At 44.3% G+C, this 22,044-nt stretch overlaps 1 protein-coding gene across 1 annotated transcript in view; it reads right to left on the minus strand.

Moving 5' to 3' along the window:
- Positions 1 to 22,044, minus strand: part of RAB11FIP4 (RAB11 family interacting protein 4) — a 118,246-nt gene that overhangs the window by 50,884 nt on the left and 45,318 nt on the right. The window contains exon 3 of the mRNA XM_041485820.1: positions 21,392 to 21,480. Within this exon, the coding sequence (XP_041341754.1) occupies positions 21,392 to 21,480 (89 nt within the window). The remainder of the gene's footprint in view (positions 1 to 21,391; positions 21,481 to 22,044) is intronic.

Consider the following 22,044-nt stretch of genomic DNA (forward strand, 5'->3'; position numbering starts at 1 on the left):
AAGCCCGTCTCGGCAGCAGCAAAGTTTTCTCTCTCGCCTTGCACAAACGGGATGTGAAGCCAGACCTGGGACACGCTCTGTGTCTGTGCTGCTGCGGGCTCTCCACTGTGTATCGTTGCCAAGACACCCGGGGCAGACTCCAAAGCTTCCAGATCTCGCCCTGGCCAAGGCATTCCTAATCAAATGCTCCTTTCAGCACGGCCACGGGCATCACACAGGGCTGGGAACAGCATCGTTTTCTTTGATTCAGGTAAATATAAACTTCCACTAAGTGCTCTCATCAGTTTGAAATAATGCTTATTAGCGAAACATTTTCTATCTGGAATTGTAACCGATGTTAAAAACTATGTTAATTTTTTTTTCAAATAAATAACCTTTCTGCCTCACCCCCCTGCTTTGAGCTGCTCCGAGATCTCAGAAACAATGGCAGGATTGAAGTCTGCCCCCAGGTTTGATGCTAAAATCTGCAGTGGAATCAGCTATTTCTGAACAACTGTAAAAATGTGCCATGCCAAAATGTCAGGATCTGCAGGTGGAAACACTGAATCCATAACATCAACTACTGCAGCAACACACAATTAAACTTTTGCATTATGGCAATTGGTCCTGGACACTCAGTTCTCATGATGCCAAGGTTTTTCTCAAAGATATCACAGTCCAAAATAAAAGATGTGTGAAGTTTCAGAGCAAGAAACAGTCAGATAAGAGGAAGACAGACGTCTCAAGTGCAGCAGAAGCCAAACTTGTCTATCTGAAAAAAATACAACCTCTCTGCTACCTCTCAAATCGTATTACATGTGGTCTTTAAAATTCAGAGTATTACGGGGTATTTTGGGCTCTCATCCTTTTGAATTTGTTGTCCCTTCATAACGTGTTAATTGTGCAAATGGCTGTTCCATATCTTAGTGGTGGCTAAGATGGAAAAGGTTCACAGAGCTCATGGAAGCCTGTGCAAAACCAGAAGAGGTGAACAGACATTCAAAAATCCCATTTTCCAGTGTTACAGCTGATCCTAAATGCACTCCAGCTTCCTTGTTCAACATTCATATGTGTTTCTACAGGTGCGTTGACTACAATAAGAATGTTTACATTATGGAAGTCAGATCAAAGCATTTCAAAACTATCAGTATGATGGATCTGACATGTTTTTTTTTTCCTTTTTTCCCTACTGCTTACAAACAGGTCTGAAAATTACTTCTTGAGTTAGGGTAGGCAACATTTTTCAGTATCTTTCAAAATTTAATTGTATAGAAAACATACTTCCTGCCCTTTTCTATAATTTAATCATAAACTAGACCAACTACCAAAATTCAGATTTCTGCAACAATGGAAATTTTTGAATGCTGAATTTCACTGATAGGGGTTGCTCAAAGTGGAAAGAATCAAACATTCCCAATAATTAAGTTTTCAGGGAGGATACACTTTAATCCTCTTCTTTCCTCCTACAGTTACCATTATGGGTGCATAAGTAACTCAAAATGAACTCCTTGTACAAGACCACGTGTAGTATGGCTGGAGTAACCCAGTTAAAGGTCCCCTCCGCGAAGGGCCTCAGTTCCTGACTTCAAATAACAGGGTGGTAAAGGAGAGTGGGAAGCAAAAGGAGACAATGAGGTCAAGAAAGTATCGCAGGAAGGTAACTCTGGTTTTGCATCTGAGTTTTTACACTTCACTGTACTCCCAGACACATTCTGGAAGAAGAATGAACTGCTCTTCTGCCAGCTCCTGGCACTGCATTTACACTGAGCCCTGGAGTGTTCTGCCCCCAGCCAGTTTCATCACTCAGCCCAAAAGAGATTAAGCGTGAATAGTTCTGCCAAAAGGATGATCATCTGTTAATGGAACTAGTTCTGGACACCCCAGGGAGAGAGGCACCTGAGACAGCTCATGCTCTTTACGCACAGATGCTGAAGGCACATCACTCTCAAGCAGGCAAGGCCCTGTTTCTAGGTCAAACCACTGCAAAGCTGGGGCTGGTGTCTGTAAAATTTAGGAATACAGAGCCAAGGGTTCAGGGCAGAGGGTGAAGACAGTTTTCCAGCAGAGTTAGGATGTCCTGGGATATGAACTGAGAGGGAAGGGCTCCACACATCACAGCAAAGACTGGCAAATATTACACTTAAATAAACCAAGCATGTTTAAAAATGTATCTCTCCCATTCACAACTTCCATGAATTTTTCAGAAGGTCTAAGAAGGTCTAATTCTGAAAAGGTAAATTAACTCCTTATCTGTTCACACTTAAAGCTTTTTAAAAAGCAGGCCTGAAGTCTGGAATAAATTCAGCAGGCAGCAATGTCTTGACCTTACACAGGAATATTTGCTTAATAAAACTATGGCTTTATCAGGCTGTTTCCTTCTGTTTCCTTTCTGGTGGGTAATGGAAGGTACACCCACCACTTCACTTTGACGTGTGTAACCCAGAAAAGCCTCAGCTCGCTGTAAAAACGCCAAGTGATACGTTTCTTTGTTAGAAGATGCCTCGGGGCTCTTGTCGCATTCTTCTAAACACGTCAGGAAAAACGAAATGCATTGTTAACAGCTAGTAGAAAAGCACTACACATTAGTCATTCTTCTCCTGAATGGAAAAGAACAATTTCTCATGAAATATCGTTCCCATTATATTCCTAGATTGCTTTGCTGGGTAGCTGCCCTGTCTTTCACAAGCCTCAGGCTGAAAATAGGGATTCTGAAAGAGAAATTTTGGTACTACTGAAAAGAATTAAAAGAAAATGTGAAAGTTCTCACTAGAAGAATTTTGTAAAGACTGGTGCCAATCAGTTTCTTAAAGTGTTCTTAAAGATTAAACAAATAAAAATCAAGTCAAAATGAAAAACTGAAGCTTCTACTCTTGAAAGACATCAAAACGAGAAACTCTGAAATTCACAAATAATTTCCTTTTTCCCAAGCCAAAATGTTGTCAAAATCAGCGTTTTATGGACATTTCAACTCTGAGAGGAAACAGCTTTACCAGTGAATTTGGCACATCCAGCACCTCAGCCAGAAATGCCAACACAAAAAGAGAAGCTGCAAGGCCCAGGAGAAGCAGCGGGGGCAGTGTCTGTGTGTCCAGGGCTGCTCCGTGCCCGCTCCGTGCCCTCCGGCACAGCAGCACCGTGCCCGCGGCACCGCTCTCCCGTCCCCAGGCTCTGCTGGGCGGCTCCGGACAGCCTGGGCTCCCTCTGCAACCAGCACTCCCGCCTGGCCAGGGCTGCTGGCCCTAATGCTGCTTTTGTGGCCCAGCACTGTCCGGCAGAAAGGCTTGGCTGCCCCGCAGTGCCTGCCCCACAGCCGGGCTCTCGCTGGTGCCACGGCAGAACCGCGGCTCTTTCCCCGCTGCCTTACTCCCAGATCGCACTCCTTCCGAGCAGGGCACACAAAGACACGGATAAACGGCAATTCCATCAACCACAATGGGTTGTGTTAACTACTGGTAACTAAGAAGCCACCTTGATCCCTCTCTGCATCTAAGATATTCACCACATGACACCAGGCCCCAGCGCACAAAGACTTTTCAGTTTCGGATTAAACGTGTTGCACTGGAAATAGCTCTGGTAAACCTCAGCAGCAGATTACAACTGGCAAAGAGGAACAAATGAATGGCTGAGGGAAGTCAGTGGGGATAAGCATTTGCACTGGAAGAAGGGGTGCAACCAAACCCACTAGTTTTTTAAAAGTTTTACCACCTTCCCATGGTTCTGGCACCTGCAAACTGCCTGGAGGAGAGAGAAATTCTGTGGACTGGCTGTTGTAACAAAGCCTGATTCCACTTGCTGGAGTTCCAGTTCTTTAGGATCAAAATTTGGGGGGGAAAAAAAATATCCCAGCCCTTAGGAGACTTAACCAAAACCTGCACCAGTAAGAATGAGACTGAGCCCCCGCATAAGAGAAGGCAGACCCAGGGCATGGTGTGAGCTCTCTCCAAGAGCACATGTTGGAAGTTGCAGTTTTTCATAGGAAGACTTTATTTGTTTCCAGCTTGCATGATTGCTTCTGAAAGCATGGCTTCCTCCTTTCAGGATTTTCCTGCAGAAAATTTTGCGAGTTGCTCTCCAGATGATTCACATTTAGTCCTAGACACTATTTTTAGCTGCTTTTATTTCAGCACACGTTCTTGGAGGGCCCCTGCTATTTATGTGGTCGACATTTCCCTCCTCTTGGCTCCTCTGGGGAGAAGCTCCACGAGGCAGTTTTTGGGAGCACAGCCTGCACATCATTCCTCCCTTTGTGTGTTCCACACAGCAGAGCTGCAGCACTCCTGAGGCTGGCAGCAGCAGTTTTCATCACCATGAAGACAGATAATGGAAAGCAAATAAGCCAAGGAAAATCAAACACACTCCAGCTCCTCAGAATGTTTGCAAGGCCATTCTCAGGCTGGTTTGGGCAAAGGTCTGATGATCTGGACACTGAAGGCGTAATCATGCAGCAAATACAGAGGCAGTAGCGTACAACTGAGCAATAAAAACCATGAGAAAATTGCTGCAATATGTCTGGGGTAAACCTGACACCAGGACAAGAAGTCACCTCTTTGTTAGGGTCACAGAGCTTGGAAAAAATGGGAGATATTAAATTATCAGTGGGTCCACAGCCAACATCAAGGTCAGTGTACATATGCTGTTCGAGTTGGACACTGATGTCTTAGGGATTAGTTTTATAGTGTTGACATAGATATTATGGGATCTGGCTAGCAACAATCCAAATCATACACACCTAAATAATGTTTCTAGCCCAAGAAGCAGCTCTGCAAGTGGGAAACTGCCTTGTATCAGCTTTCACTGATTTCTTTCACATATGGGAATAGTGCTGAAGTATGAAATAATTTTTGCACTGGTCGAGCCCCACGGATGAAGGTCTGTCTTGCTTTAATGAGACCCATAAAAAAAGGCTATTTTTATGACACACAAAATATTAATATTGTAAAGATTCTGTTGCTCTTCCAAGTGTGGTTAAAATTTTTGAATTAGTCTAAATTTTTGGCTGAATAGAATTTGGATCCATGCATGCACACACACAGTCAGGACACATCACAAACATTGGGAAACCCAACTAAACCAGAAGGGAATGAGCTGGAGGCAGAGGCAAAAAGCCTTTTCAAGGTAAGCATGTTAAGCAATTTTAATTTTTATCTTTACTGTCTTCCCTGGTTTACAAGTAAATCTCTACCATGGAGACATTCAGCACACTCTAATATGCAACCCCATCTTTTAAGAGCATCCTCTATATTGATCCCCAAAGTATGGCTCAAGCTTCTTATTTTATAATCTGCTAGGTTAGGAAGAGCTCCTGGGGAGCAAACATGTGGATGCACTGTGAGCACATTATCAGCAGCTCCATTGCACTGAGCAGTGGAGCTGGGCACACTTTCCTTGTGACCAATATGGTAATAATTAGGACTGCTCTGTGGTTCAGTAGACTAAAAGATTTGAGAGACCCAATTTATCCCAGGAGTAATTCAAAGAAGATGGAGGAGTTACACCAGGAGTCATGGCTCACTGTGCTCTTCTCCTTGAAACCCCTGTTTGAAAATATGAGTTATTTGCACAATGAAGTCTGGGCTACTAAACAGTAATTAGATAGCTACATGGGAAAGAATTACCTGGTGATTAATTAGTATGCTGTCAGATATGATTATCCTGGATCTAGGGAATACAGAACATTTGTTCTTTGCTCCTTACAAGATGGCAATGGCTACATACAGCACTTCTGCCCTAAATCCCTGAATGAACAGCACAAGAGCACAGGCAGTAGCACTCAGTATCCAGGGCTTTAATGAAGGTAGGAATATGCAAGACTGACACAGCTCTGTCCTGTCATGGTAGGTCAAAACAGATAAGAAAACAGCTTCACAAAGGCACCTGCACCATACTTCAAATGCACTCAATGCACCACTCCTGACATCAAGTGTGCAGCCTCACAGCAGGAGAGAAGCAATTTCTGACCACCTCTGTTTGGCCATGTAGGCATCAGGCTTCAAGACCATCAGCTCCAAATTTTAGCATTACAAATTTTTTTCAGCCTTGTAAATTTTAAAAATGCCTCTAGGGACTGGAGGATAAACAGCACATTCATCTGTGTTTCCTGAGACACCAGGGAAAGGCAGGAAGGCTGATGTGATAGGGAGAAGCAAGATTTCCAAAACTGGCTGCTTCTAACAAAACACAGATTGACCTAATCAACTGAACATGCCTTTTGTACAAGGGTGCAGCAAACTTATAATGCCACCATTGTGCAGTTTTGTAAAGTAGATTTGACACCTACCAATCTCCCTAGACCAGCACTTCATAAACTACTGCAGGTGAGCAAGACAGGCATGTGCCTTCAGCACCACCCAGAACTTTGATCCTTTCCCTGGCTGAGGCAAAGGAGCCCTGCTTTGCTCTGCCTTTAATTTGGGCAGGCTCTGCAGACAGAGGAACAAGGAAAAGCACTCTGGAAAATTATTAGCCTTTGAGATTCAGTATCAAATTCCACCTACATGCACAGAAGTACTGCTATTATAGATGCTCAGATAGAAAAGCTGGTCCAGCAGACAGGGCACCAGCTGAGACCCAGGTTCTCACTCCATGATGGACATCTTCTGTGACCTCAGTGGTATGCAGGAACCTGGCTTATCTGGAAACAGAACTGACTCTGCCACCAACCTGGGCAGCTTATCCCTGAACAGCTCAATTTATCTTCAGACTTGGATGAATAACAATTTTCTAGCTCCCAGAGAAGCTGCAACAGGAATTCATTAGAGCCTGTGAAGCACTTTGATAGCATAATAATGGAATAAGTATTGTAAATAGTTTTTATGCTAATTCCTTCATCTACATAACTCTGGCCTCAGCCTCCAGGAATTTAACTGATATATGGGATGTGGAATAAATCTCTCTGAAGTTACAAGCCTCTGTACCAAGCTTGCAGATCATTTCCACACCTCTCCACCCATGCAGGGCCACCCCACAGTTGTCCCTGCTGGATAAGGGAAAGCAGCTTCTGTGAGATGATAATGAGTGATAGCCCCAGAGCACTGGGAATTGTGCTGCTTTCCTCAGCTTTGGCACCAGCCTTCAGGGGAAACAAGAAGGATGGCAACCCCTTTAAAATCCCCTAATGACTAAGGCCATGCCCACCCAGCTCTCTGGGATGGAGGTGTGTGGGCAGCTTTTCCTGGCTGCTCCATTGTTCCAGCTGGGGTCTTCCCACTCCTCTAAGTAAATGTCATCAGCACTTCTCACATTCCAACCCTCCTGCTGGGGCAGCTCCTGGCAAATTCTTAATTCCAGATAAACCAAAGCACACAGGTGCTTCAGAACCAGCCCCTCCAGAAGCATCAGGAATAAAGTCCCTGTGCACACTGGTGACACAAGGCCTCCCGGCCACCACCTCCCTGGGAGCCCTCAGCATTGCCACCGGGGTGCTGAGCACACTGAGCTGAACTTGGCCTCTGCGTCACCCCTGAGCTAGACAGCTCCCAATTAACAACCTTGTGTGGGCCCAACCAGCTCTAGACAATATTTTCAAATGTGACCACTGTGAAAGGAAAAAAAAAAAATAGGTCAAGGGGATTATGCAGGGTGACTAATGATTGCTGCATGCTGGGCTGAGATGTGGAGTCTGGCTGTGTTTTCAAAGGTGCATAATAATATGTCCTTGTCTGACCTGTGGTGCTGTTGACACTTTTTCTGAGTTGATGCCTCCTCACAAATCCCCATTAGGCTGGAAGCTTGAACACCCACCATGAATGATGGCAGCCGAGTGGACGAGTGGACGGACTATCAAACTTAGAAGAACTCCCATTTAAGTTTCACTTAATTTCTTAAAAGCCAGGCAGCAGAGGCAATTATTTAACTGTCAAGCCCTTTTGGAGTTGTTTGTTGAGGGATGTGGCTGCTGTTCTCTGACTTGGGGCAGGAAATGTTAATTCCATGGCAGTTCTTTAGAGTTGGACAAGAGATAAGAGGAGGGGGCTACTCTGCTCAGTAGAGCTGGCAGCTACAGTCAGGTGAATATGCCCTGCCATCCAGACAGTCAGAACTTAGAGTTTTATACTTATTTTACTGATAGGGAGAACAGCATGGTATATGGAGGGCATGATTCTGCTGCCCTTCTCAAAAATCATGGGAGGTTTGTAGCAACAGGAAAATTAATTGAACTGTTTTCTCTCCTGGTCCTGTGTTTAGCATTAGAGTCCCTCAAAATACACCTTTCATTAACAGGGAAGGTATAATTCATTTTTCTTGGCTGACAAATGTTCATTAGCCAAGTATCTGTACAACTTCTCTGTCCTGGTCACAGAAATACTCCCCTTTCTAGCTACAGAAATTGGAAGAAAAAAGAACTCAGCTATAGCTCAGCCAAATCCACAGTTCCCCACAGGAACTCTGGGGCAACAAGTGCTGCAGCAGCCTGAGTGAACGACAGAAAACAGCCTTTTGTTTCTATTATGGTCCCTTCACAGGCACTAAGACTATAAATATCAGCAGAGCGAAGTTTCCTTGACAAACAAAGACATACCAGGAAAAACATAACCTCTGGTTCAGCTTCACTATGAACAGGAACTGGGAGACATTTGGTGTCAGACAGCAAGGCCTTCACATGGGCTGTTGGCAGCCTGGCAAGAGCAGGGTGTGATGATGCCAGACTGGGTGCTGCTGGGCTGAGCCTGGAGCAGGGAACAGCAGGTGCAGATCTGCTGTAGGAGGCACGACACCTTCAATTCATACAACATTTATTTCAGGATGCCTCAGGGAAAACTCCCAGCTTCAGCAGAAATGTACAGCTGCCCAATGAAGCTCACGAGTGTGGGCAAGGCTGTGACAATATTAGCACCATCCAGACCTTTCAGACTGATTTGTGCCTTTTGGGTGATATTTGCATTTATACAAAGCATGAGGAAGGGCAGCACCTAGGTACATCTGCTAGCTGCCTTTTGATTAGATCAGTTTTAATTCCCAGCTGATTCTACACTGGCCAAAGGACAGAAATTCCTTGCTGTAGCAAGAGCAGAGCTCTGTGACTGAACAGGTATGGACCAGGCAAGCCTTTCAATGGGGTCCCACAGAGGCATTGCTAAGTCCAGGCTTGCAGAAGGCTTGAGCTCCTCACTCCTGAGGTACAGTACAGAATGCAACAGAGGATCCACTTCTGCCCCATTGTTAGATCTCTGCAATCACAGGCTGAGAAGAATAATTTTGTACAAATTCCCTGATTTAAATCAACCCCAAAGTGACTTTTTAAAGAAAAGCCTGCTGGAGCTAACAGTCTGATTGTTCCATAAATCCATTTCTTTCCCAAGTGTAAAATTTCCATTTGCTCATTCCATGTCTTTCATCCTAATTAAATAGTGATGTGAAGTAATCAGCAGTATTGTCAATGGCCTGGTGCTGCACAGATACTTCTGAATATACAATATTAGAGGGAAATGAAGCTAATGAAGAAGATTCCCACCCAGCATCTGCACCATGACCTACAGTGCAGACTGGAAACATCCACTGAAAACCAAGACACCCGTGGCTGTGGGGTGAGTCCAGCCAAGGGCCTGCAGTGCCCCACGTTCTGTAAAGAACAGGTTATGGAAAGGGCCCTCCCTGTGCTAAATATGATCTTCTTTACCATTTCAGCAGGCAGCAAAACACCTCTACTTACCTTTCACATTCTATTTCCATAATCTGCTCAAATTAAAACACTGAACTACTCTTGAACACTGATCCCTGCCCTTGACACTCACCTCTCCCTTCTAATTAATCACGTTCAGTATGGAAGTGTTCAGATGCCATGAGAACAGAGGCAGTGAGTTGTCAGCACAGGGGAAACTTTGAGACCCCCTGAGTCATGCAAGGAGCAGTTACAGATGGTGAAGTGCCTCAGGAGGCAGGAAGGTGTGTGGTCCACGTGGTTCTTGTTAGCCAGGGGCTCTGGTGGAAGCCCCAGGAGCGCCAGGGCAGCCCCAGCCTCCTGGGAAGTGGCATGTGGTGCCTCGCCAAGCAGACCTGCACATGTCAGCCTCAGGGAGCCATGCTAACCGAGGTGAGAGGGGATGTCCTAACCCAGTCTGAACTCCTGGAAGCTTATTCAAGAGAGTCCTTCCTCTCTTGGGTATCAGATCCCCCACAGGAGAGAAGACATTGCATAGGAAGGTGAGTGCATGCACAATGCAAATATCTAAGTCAAACTAAATATGACAATTTCACTCAGTAAATCTTGAAATACTCCTACTAGTGCTGGTTTCTTCCCTTTCCAATGTCTTCCTTCTAAAAAGAAGTGATCCTGTCCTCCCAGGAGAGAGGCAAAGGAACACAAGACAAGCACTGTAAAAATAGAATCAAGAGAGACTGTCTTTTCCTGTGAAAGTTTTTGATCTAGTAAGACTACACACAACCTAGAGGAAAAGCATGTCCCTCAACAGTACAGCAAGTAATGCCCTGGCTCTAAGTAAGGAAATATCTGATTTTTTTTTTTTTTTATGGGGAAAAATTAGTGACCTTCAATAAGTGCAGAGAAAGTGCTCCAGGACCTTCCCTAGCTCTAGGACCTTGCCTCATGAAGCACATGGGGCAGTGTTATTCAGTACGTTTCACTGCTAAAACTTTTCTTTGTAAACCAGCAGGGTATCAGTCACTCTTGGCAGGGCACCTTCTACAATATCTGAGCACAAACTCTCCCCTTTGATTTGAGAACCACAACATGACACAGGATGTCTCCTGATGGCAGTGTTTTGTCAGGGTGCAGTAATCTGAGAAGGCTTCTTCAGAGTTTCTTTATAGGCAAGGAATTGTACTAGAGAACAGCTGAACTCTGAATTTACTGCACAAAACTCCCTTTTATAATTCCCCATGATATCTCACCATTGCTTGGCAGTGAGACAAACAGAAACATTTAAGTGCAGTTTCAAAACACAGTGGAACGAGAAAGTTGATGATTTACTCTGCCACTTGACTAACAACTTCCCATGTGACAAACCTGTGGCAGCTCCCACAGCCAGATAACCCTGCAAAGTGTGATTCATAGTGGGATGGCTGTTGATCCTCATGCTGAACAGTTCAGAGGAAAACAAATATCTGTGAAAGGCAATATTTATCTATTAGTCTCATAAAATATTTTGTATTAGTGATTTCCATAAAAATCAAATCTCAGAGATGCAGTGAAATACTGACTTCATTCATTATTCAGGTCTCCTCACTTTTTCACAATAATAACTAGTCTGTGAAATATTCCGAGGAGTGACAAGCCATTTTAAATTCTGAAACTCTGAAAACCCAAAGAGAACCCTGTCGAAGGTGAAGCTGTAAGAGTTGGAAGAAGGGATATATATGGGTAAAGCTCCTACTGTAACAGTCTCAAAAGCTTACAAGGTGAGAAAAAAACTCCCAACCAGCTCAGCAGGAACACAAGCTTGTTTCTCTCATGTTCTTAAATTGAATTTTATCATCTAAGAATCTGACAAGCAGTTCTTCATGGCTCTTCAATACCCCTCTCCATTCTGGACAGTTCCCACCTTCCATGCACTAGACCTTTCCGTGATTGTGCCTTAGGGCATTGTAACCATATGGTCCATCTCCTGATGAAAGACACATGCCCCACTTACCCACAAAAATGTTCCCCAATGGCATTAGCCTTCAAGGACACAATAATTAAGAACTCATTGAAGCAACAAACTCCAATAATTTTTTCAACATGCATATAACGGTAATAAATACAGAACAGATATAGGAAACTTCTTGTGGAGAACATACAAAAATACACAAGGTTCTGTCTGTTACTCTGTCACCAAAACATGACCAACATCCTCTCTGTCAGATGAAGAAGGTGGCAGCACAGTCAAGTCAGTTGAGAAGCTCCCCCCATTTTAAATGAGGTCAGGCTTTGTTAGAGTGCTATGAATAAATTTCTACCGTGGGCAAGACAATTTACCTAAGTATTGCAATATTCTATACAAACGGGTAGTCAAAACTCTATAATGTATTTATACCATATTTATGTATTTGCTCTACCTATTAAAGGGTGCAGAGCATGCAAACCTTCTCTCCTCCAGTCATTATCCTGCTTGGCTCTAGTGGCGTTGCACAAACACACTGAGAAAGCCTCTTCCCCAAACAATATGTGGAGTGACCAGAGACTGATGCTCAAAGGTAACAAAGGCAGGATTCACACCAGGGCTGTCCCCTCACTGACTCTCAGGCTCCACAGCTCAGGACAGATCAAAACTTGCGAAGTCAAACACTTTGTTATCACAGTCTTATTTACACATGCTGGCACAAGCTCCAAGGAATCACCCTTTTTGATACGCCTTTTCTACTTTCTGCATTCCATTTCCAAACCCTTCCCAGTCCTGGTGGTTCTGACTGAGCCACCAGATTCACACTGTCAGCCCAAAATGCTCATCAGCATTTGCGTCAGCTCTGTATCAACACTGCCGTGGTTATATTATTATTATAACTTACACTTCCCAGCAGCTTATCATAACTGAGTTCCAAAACAAGCCTGGGATCAGGGTATGCATCCACCCAAACAGGCTGCTCTGTCTCATGGCCTGTTCCCCAGCTGATGCTGGAGTCAGCTGGGCATTTACACTAACAGCCTGGGTTAAAAGGTGAGCCAAATAGCAAGTTTGGCAAATTAAATCCTAATTAACATGGCCTCTCAGGGGCCTAATTAATCTTGCCTACATTTTTGTAAACTCAGAAAATGTAACAATTGATAGTTTATTTCCTAGTTCTCATCTATAGCTGTTGGAGCAAGGACAGTTTCTCTCCACTTTAACCAGTGCTGAAACTGGTTTAGGTTCTGCAAGGAAAGAAATTATCTCCCTGTTCCATGGAGCTTAGGATGAACCTCAGCAGCCTCTCGCTGGCACATAATTGCTCAACAGAAGCTGCATTTCTCTGCATCCCCATCCTAGACAGGGCCTCTGTGTCCCTGACTGAAAGAAGGTCAAATAGCCCATATCTCTTCTTAATTTTTAATCGCAGTTTCATGCTGTTATTTCAGCTGCTGGAGGCAGTGTAGCACAAATCCCTCAGGAGTAATTCCTAGATACTCTCTTGTAGGCTGGCCTACTTTCTCTTTCTTTTCGGTTACAAATTGCTTCTCTGAGCCCAGATGTGTGACAGTGCTGGCAAAGCCTGCCTCCACCCAGACAAAGACATTCTACACTGCAGCATGTAAAAAAAAAATTAAAAATTTTAAAAATCACCTTTTGATTCTTCTCCAGTTTCTGAAAACAGACAGGACAATCAAGATCTCATTTTGGCTCTATCAGCCCAGCTGAGTACTGGCTTAATTTTAAACAGTTCTGTTGCCTCTGACACAGGACATTGCCATGGTCCCCCTGCAGCACCTCTGTGACACTTTGCTGCGGCAGAGTCCCACAGCAGGACCAGGTCACAGCCACGCCAGGACAACCTGCAGGGACACCTGAGAGAGCAGGACAAAGACCACGTGTTTTTGTGGGGACTTTGGATGTGGCAAGAGCTGGGACTGACATGAGAGACAGTGGACGTGGGAAAGGTGTCCTGGAGCTTTCATAACTGGGAAAAGAATTGGGCAATTTCTTGAACTGTCTGGGTCACTCTGGTGGCAATTCTTGAGGCTACTGAAATAATGTATTTGAACCCTACAATAATGTCTCAGCACAGCAACAGCTGTGTGACAGAAATGACTCCTGTAAGATTTCACCTATGGAAGAATGTTTTTATTTTACTGGGAAAGTTTCTAGCAGTATGTGCAGCTATTGTTTTGAAAAATTAAATAAGCTACCTTAAAAAATCACACTGCTCTCAGGGTCATCAGAGAAGTTAAAAGGCAGAAAAGAAGCAGTCAGATCCTTTTTGTTTGCTTGTGCAATGAGGGATTTTGCTGGTTTTATCAGCTAGAACATCCCTCTGTGGTTGACTTTACAGTTTCATAGTAATCTGGAATCTTGGTTTTATCAACCAGCTTTCACACGTTTACATAGAAATTTCTTCTTCTGAAAAAAACCGACAACCAAACCCACAAACAAAAAAATACACCAACCAATTTAAACCAATGTTATTTACTAAAAAAATACAAACTATACTTCAATTTCACAGCCTTATCACTGTAAATCCTCCAAGAAGAAAGACAATTGTGCACTGTCCACAATCTACCATAAATGAAGCAGAAATTTCCCCAAGCAGCAAGAAGAAATGATACAAAGTAGAATAAGAAATTTTTAAAAAATCAAGAAAGAAAGAACTTTATGAAGTCAATTTATGAACTGGAGAACAAAGGTTTCCTTGTCAAGCAAGTGTCAAGAAAGCCAGTGAATGCTGTGTGCCCTGCCCTCATAGAGCTACTTTTATTACAGATATTTTGGTATCCGTGTATCAGTCAGGACTTGCTCACCACCCTCTGACCGAGCAGTTGCATTTCTTTCACAGGAACACAAAGCAAGGCGAGTGCTGTCATAATATTTCTTTGCTTTTGTTGCTAAGAATGCTGTACTCAGGACACACCACAAATTGAAGTGGACAGATTTTCAGTACATCAAACAAAAGGCACTAAACCACAAAGCCATACTTACCTGAAGGACTAAATCAATAGGGATGTGACTTCCTCAATAAAAGACACCAACTTTTAGCTTTCAGTCATTTCACAGCTTCTACCTAAAGACAATTTATGCCACAGCCTAAATTGGTTTATCCAAGGATGGGAGGAATATTTTGCCATAGCAACTGACAATTTCAGAAAAAACACCCCCAAAACTGTGCTCTGTCAGAAAATCAGCAGATTAAAAGGTTGAAGATAATGACTCAGAAAGAAAATTCAGGTTGAGACAGAAAATGTCTATTAAGTGGTTCTGCCAAAGAGAGGGGTGGCAGCCTTCAAAATGGTAAAGCTCTGAATGCTACACAAAACTCCACCTGGGCCATAGAAAAGAAATACTCAAAAAAAAAAAAAATAGATAACAATAAGTGTACAAAATTACTTTGCTATGGATGTTTGGAAGGATGCCCCAGTTGGAGCTTCATCTGTGCTGCCACGTCACAGCTGTGACGTCTGAACCAGGCAGTCACACTTCCCCGTCTCAAACCACCCAGCCAAATTAAGCCCTAAGAAACAGTAAATTTTAACTGAGACACAACCCTGAGGGGAAGCAAACAGTCTCTGGCCCCTCACTGATTTATGCTTCTATTACAGGAGAACAGTGGTTCACCTGCAAGAGCAGGTGCTTAAAATTTAAACCAGCTAACTGGTAGAATTTGTGCAAAAACACAGTCACAAATTCAGCCCAGATGCTGGACTCAACACTTTGCACTGAGACACTCCATGTTGAGGGCTGTGGCTTCTCTGCCAGGCCACCCCCCAGCCCTGCTGGCCCCAGTGGGATTGCATTTGGGGTGTTGTGCCAAGAACTGCACGGCAAAAGATTTCTCCAGCCTACAGGCTCGAAGATCTCAAGAGTATTTTGTTGACCCACTCAGATGAGAAAGTCAAAAACTCAGATTTCTCTCTAAAGAAAACTCAAAACACATTTTGAGAAAGATAAGAATTATTTTTGACCAGGCTAGAGTGTGTTATTTCTTTTGAGTTATTTTATGTGTATTTTATACCACAACTGAGCAAAAATGAGTCAGGGGCAAAGTAATTTCCCCTTTAAAAATGTTAATGTGTGATGTTCCACCAAATCAAAAATGCAAGCTGGTTTAAAAAAGAAAATAATCTTCAACCTGTTTTATGGCTGTGTTTGGAGGAGCTGGCATTTATTTTGTTGAAAGGTGCCTGCCTTGCCCCAAGTGCAGAACTGCTCATTCTCAGTACAGCAGTTCTTCAGGGCAACATTTCAGAATCAGCTTGAGCAGCCAGAGAGGCAGGTTATTTTTATGCAGGTGTTTTGACCAAGGACAGTTATTTTTGCATGTATGCACAAACCTAAAAAATAAAATTCCGACTATCACCAGGTGAAAGCAGGCAATTTCCATGTAAATTAATTCCAAATGGGGGCACACCGTGCTCTTCATTGCTCTTGGTAATTGCTCACTGGGGGTTTCTCAGCAGTTGTAGTTAATATTGCTTTTTGATGCTTGAAAAAAATAGGAAAAATGAATTGCTGAGAGTATTGCCTGTAGAGGTTACAATAAACTTTTCACTGATGCAGACAGTGCACACTGCCTGTGTAAAATCCTGCCTTGGAACAGGCACTTTTTTCTCTCTATAACTGCATGGCTGTACTTTACCAAGCTTTTCTCCCACCTTATCCCTCCAGCAAGGATTCAGACAACGACCTTGGGAACAACTCCAGATGTAGATCTAACACCTGCCAGGGTCTAAGAAGTGTTTCTACCAATTTCAGCAGGGGCTGGCACCAATCCTGAGGCTGGGCCTCCCAAAAGGCCATCTCTGGAGATGCTGAACATATTTATTTCTCAGGGAATGCAGCAGAAGCTGAGGGGAAGGAGAACCTGGCATATTTAGGAGTGCTAGGTCTAACACAGACTTCTGGATGCAACAGGTCCCATGGTGGCAGCAGGACACAGGAGCCCCCCAGCAGCTTGGCAAGGGCAGCAACTTGCAAACATGCACTGTGTGATGCCAGGGGGGCAGAAACACCCCAGGCACAGGGAGAGGAATCTTCACACTGAACATCTGCAGGGCTGCGCACTGTGTGATGCCGGGGGGCAGAAACACCCCATGTCCCAGGCACAGGGAGAGGAATCTTCACACTGAACATCTGCAGGGCTGAAAACACAATGGGAGCCAGCAGTGACTGAGAGTGTGTGGGTGGTGGAGAAAACTGGAGGATGATAAGAAACAGGGGAAAAAAGCTTCAGTTTGATGTATTTAATACTGCTTGTCCTTACCACACTGACCGATTTCTTCTCTTGGCCATTGGTTGAAAAGGTATTTCCACCTTAACCACTTGTGTACTTTTTTTTAAGATAGGAGTGTCTCCACTACTGCTGCCACAGAAGATGGAAGGAAAGATGTATTTCACATTAAGATAAGCAACATCTGTGTTTGATGTTAGGAAAAACACTCAAGAAAAAAACACTTCTAACAAATGAGGTCAGTTATTCTCTCCAATGGTGGAGTCATTGCTTCTAAACACAGAATATATGAGATTAAAATTCAAAATATTCTGGTTACAGGCTCTCCTGCTACCTTCTTCCACAGCCTAGTGAAAAACCCATTTGCATCTCAGTGTCTTCATAGTGCAGAAGGTCCCCTCTGCTCTGACACAGGTGTCTGGAGATATCCTCAAGCAGCTAGTGGGAAAAAAAAACTTTTTTCAGAAGCTGGTGAGGGACTCCTAATTGCTACTGAAAATATTTTCAAAGCAGCAGAGCAGCCAGCAGTCCCAGCTCCATCCCAGAGGCAAACACAATTTATTTGTCATGTTTCAACAATTTTTCTGCTGTTCATACAGTGTAATTAATCACTTGGCAGGCAGGGGAACACACGGAGGACTGAAAAGACAGCTCATTCTTTGATATGCAGTGATTGTCCTGTACTTTGGGAAGAGACAGATTCACTCTTATTTACAGATGGGAACAGAAAAAAAAAAGGTACGTGGCAAGTCAATACAGCAACAATTAATAAGAAACAAACAGCTTTGATTGAAACAAGGACCTGCCATTATTGTTCCTTACAATATGCTCTTCCACTGGGTTTGCACATACGGCTTTTGGCCATTGATTCCAGATGAAAAGGCAACAACTCACATGTAAAAACAGCCTGTCCCTTCACAAGGAACACTCAGAAGTGCCCTGCTAGCTGGTGGTGAGAGGCTCTGTCACTCAGCCCCCTCTTCTGTCACCTACTGGGGTGGTCTAGAGTCAGGCTCCCTTCAAATCTGAGCAGCCAAAATACACCAGGTGAAGAGCTGACAAAGGAGCTCCTGCTCTGATTCCCATTTCCCTAAGCTTAGGTGCTCAGACAGAAGAGCACGCAGACCCAGCCCATGCTTCTCAGGGCCTGCGCTGCAGATCTTGGCCAGCGAGCCGCAGATGCAGGCAGCCCAGCTCCCCGCGAGCCCCGTGGCTACTGCTCCCGGCTGGCTGGGCGCCCGGCCAGGCCCGCAGCCAGCCATTTGGAAATTCGAGACACAGGCACTCGCCTTTGTTTGAGCTGGCTCAGTCTGGGCCTGGCTTTTCACACACGAACTTCAGCTGTGGACGTTGTGTTGGTTACCATCTCCAAAAGGCTATCCAAGGGCTCTGAAGTGCTACTAGATGCCCGTCACAAAGCAAACTGGACTAGGGAGACTTTTGTCTCGCTTCAAACCGAAGCCAAAACAAGAGCTGAGGCCATAGCAGCAATCACTGGGAAAGGAATTTGGGATTGACAAAATGGCTTCTGGCAAATTCTGAGTATTTCTATTACCTCTCTAAAGGCTGTGAGAGACAGAAATTATACTAATGAACAGCACTTGACTGAAGCAGTGCCTCAAATGGAGCACAATTCAGACTTTAACCAGATCAACAGACTCAACTCACAGACAGAAAAGGTTTATTTCTAGGTCCCAAAGCTGAAGGGCTCTAGAACTGCTATCTCCTAACTGCAATCCCATCCTCCTAAGTTTCTTTGGACCAGCTGTCTCTGGTCCAAAGAGAAAACACACTCTGCAGCCAGAATCAACGCTGATGGAAGTCAGTGGGACATCCTGCAGCAACCCACAAAAGTTACACTCCTTATGTTCTGTATATCACACCTTAACAGCCTTGAGCTCAAAGGCAGAGCTCTCTGTTTGCCTGTGGTATCACTCACACAGCCTCTCAATACAGGCCATTAAGAACCTTCCATGGAATGGCCCTTACATTTTGAATTGCATGCACAATACGATTTTTTTTCTGCCTTTTTTTTTTTTTTGACAAAGTCTTCAGCCATTAAAAGGTTGTTGGCTTTTGCTCTTTGTTTACACCAAAGAAAAACAAAAAGTAAAATCAGACAATTTAAAAAAATGTCAAATGAAATGCCCCACGCTCCTGGTATCAGGGGGTTTTATATAAAAAAAAATAATTTAAAGGGATTTTTATATTAAAATCCCTTTAAATTAATTGCACTCAGTTGATTTTAATTAAAGGCTGGAGGCTTGGCAGTTTCTTCCCCATTTGACTCAACATATGCAAACAGCTGGACCAGTTCAGCACTTCACAGTGGCTCCTGCCACTTCATCCCACCTCTTGGAATCACCTTTACCTCTTCTGTTTGCTGCCTCTGGGCTTCAGAAAGATACGATACAGGGAGGGGGCTCTTGGGAGGGGAAGCAAAAGTGAAAGAGAGGACGGAAAACTTCCTTTCAAGTCTTCAGTGCAGAGACAGCATAACAATGAACCAGCTCAGTACCTGCCTTTGTGCAAGCACAGCCCCTTGGGTGGAATAAAAAAGCTGCATTCCCTTTTAAAGTATCTATTTGTACCATCACAGCAGTTGTGTCCTCCTGCTGCCTGGGAATCTGAGTGCACCTCAGAATTAGAGAGACATGCAAAGGACTGAAAATCAGATTAGACAGGCAACTACCATTTGTGCCAATGGGAGCTGCTCACTAACTTGATTACAGCACCCGGAATTTACACTCATTAAGGTCTGGGAGATGCAAGGACAGCTTATACGTTTGCCGTATGTTTTTCTTTGGGAAGGGGGAACAAACGCCATGAATGGTGATAGCCTCAAACCCTCAGGTTTCCTCAGCTTCATCAGCTAGAAAATTCCAGCTTCCTGCCATAGCAGAGGATCCTTAAGGCACGAGCAGAGGCTGTTCACGCCTTTTCCCTGTCTTTAGCTGACATCTAGCGAACAGTTTCCAAACTGCACCTGGAGGACCTGGCCATGGGAGATGGAACCAGCCCCTCTGGAGAGCAGCGGTGCAGAAGAGCCGTGGGAGAAGCGTGGGATGTACAACAGTGCGCACCATTCCCTGTTCTCTCCCACCACGACAGCTCACCTGGCCTGGGCAGGTGTGGAAGGACCTGGTTCTGCTCCCAGGCTGCACAAATCCCACACTTGGTCCATTAAAGTTGACAAACACTGCTGCAGGACCCCACTGCAGTGACGCCACCCCCTGCAGGGACCATCCAGGGGGCTGGTGGACATCAGGAGTGACCAGCAAGGCTTCCAGCACAGCAGGGTCACATCAGCTCTTTCTGAACAGGGAGGGTCGCCCTCTGCCCCCTCCCTCTCCCAGACGCACAAATCCAGCACTCAAATGGGAAACTCAGCAGCTGTTACCAGGATTAGCAACTGCAATTCCAACCCTCAGGCTCTCCAAGAGGACGAATGGCAGAAGAGGTGCAGTTTGCAGAGTTTTGCAGTTTGTCTTCAAGAGCTCTTCCCAGCACATCTCTGCATGACAGCAGATGTGAAATCTCTAAGGAATACAACTTATAACAGACCCAACTGTCACCTGCATTTAAAGAGTGTCAGAACCAGTCTGCATAGCAACAGGGGAACATCGACTGTGTGCAGAGCCTGTTCGCATTTTATAGCCTCTATCAGCCACTGCAAACCAAGGAGTTTGGTTTATGGCATCCATTAAGGTAACCAAGCAACAGCATGGTGGGTATCTGTGTCATCAGTTACAAAAACCAGGGGTTTAGAAACAAGCAGAGTGGCGATGGGCACTGAGGTGCAGGAAATGTCTCTGTATTTTTTGTACGGCCAGTGAAACCCTTCTGTGTAACTGCAGCTCACCAGCACACTTATCACATCCTTCCTCAGTACGTGAGAATTGTCCTCACACTTCACTACCTGTGAAGGTAAAATGCTTTTCCTGTTGATTTCTGTATCATTTGCAGTCTGTAACACCACTGACACACAATCCTTCTCTGAAAGCACGATGCTAACTGCACCTTTAATCTTTACTGGGTGGAGGTGATTAAAACCAAAGTAAAGTGAAGAAGGGACAAAGAGATGCTAAAAGGAAAACTTAGCAGCGCTCTACTTCTTAGGCTGCACAGACACTGACATATTAAGGATACAAATGAGGACCTTTAATGGTTTAAAATATGCTACACCCACCAGCCAAAATAATAGCAAAGGTTTCCAATGGTGTATTGTTTCTGCTTCCCAACAGGTGTTGAGGCCCTGTTTATTATCTGCAGAAGGTCCCAAAGGACTTGTTCACCTACAAAGTTTGACTGATTTAATTACATACAAATCAGTGTTTTCCACTTGTGAGGTGCCAGCGAGCTTGTACAGGGATCTCCCTTCACAGCCAGGTGAATGCTCAGGCTTGTAAGAGGAACATTACCTAAATGCTAAATACTTTCCCACCAGTTAACCCGTATTAAATGCAGTTAAACAGTATGGCTGGCTTGCTAACAACCATGAACCTAGGAAGGAAGAGTCAATAGGCCAAGTAAAACAACTACATTTACAATGATCCAACTACACATCACTCCAGAGGCTTCCTCAGCCCACTAACATGAGACCGAATAATGCTTCTCTTACCTGGTAATAGTAATCAACATATTGTGGCTGGTAGTGCTGGGGCTCAGAGTTTTCAGGAGACAGGACATCTTTTAGTAACTCTTCACAGCCTGGCAAAGAGAAACAAGAGGAAATGGTCAGACCAAAAGCTTATCTTCCATTACATGGACAACGGAGGAAGAAACACTGGTTTCTAGCCAATCTGCATGCACAAAACTGGAAGGCAGCTTTGGGATTTATTTAAATAGCTGTAACACGACTCTGCCTTCAGAATTCTGCCCAGCACACATTCAACATGTGGAACTTGAAAAGTTCAATTATCTCAGCATGGATACACTAGCCTGCAATGAAACTGAAAGCTGAGCATTGCTTGGCTTGGTAAACTACCCTGTGGGGTACAAACCCACCTCTAATCAAACCCAGGCTCTGGAGTCAAACATTGGATTTGCAGGCTTGGCATGAGCTACCAACTACTGCACATCAGTGTCAGGTGGAGCTGCTTCTAATTTTCTCTGGTCAAAATGACAAAGAGGCAATGCCTCAGTGTCACAAATCCACCTTCAAAAAAAGCTCTGTCACAGAGTGTTTCACAAGCAAATATCTCTGCACTGTAACCAGAGATTTGAAGCTTGTGTGTTTGCTTTTGTTAACAACCACATTAAGAGCTGGAAAAA

The sequence above is a fragment of the Pyrgilauda ruficollis genome, unplaced genomic scaffold (genome assembly GCF_017590135.1).
Source record: "Pyrgilauda ruficollis isolate IOZ18807 unplaced genomic scaffold, ASM1759013v1 scaffold72, whole genome shotgun sequence".
Classification (NCBI taxonomy): domain Eukaryota; kingdom Metazoa; phylum Chordata; class Aves; order Passeriformes; family Passeridae; genus Pyrgilauda; species Pyrgilauda ruficollis.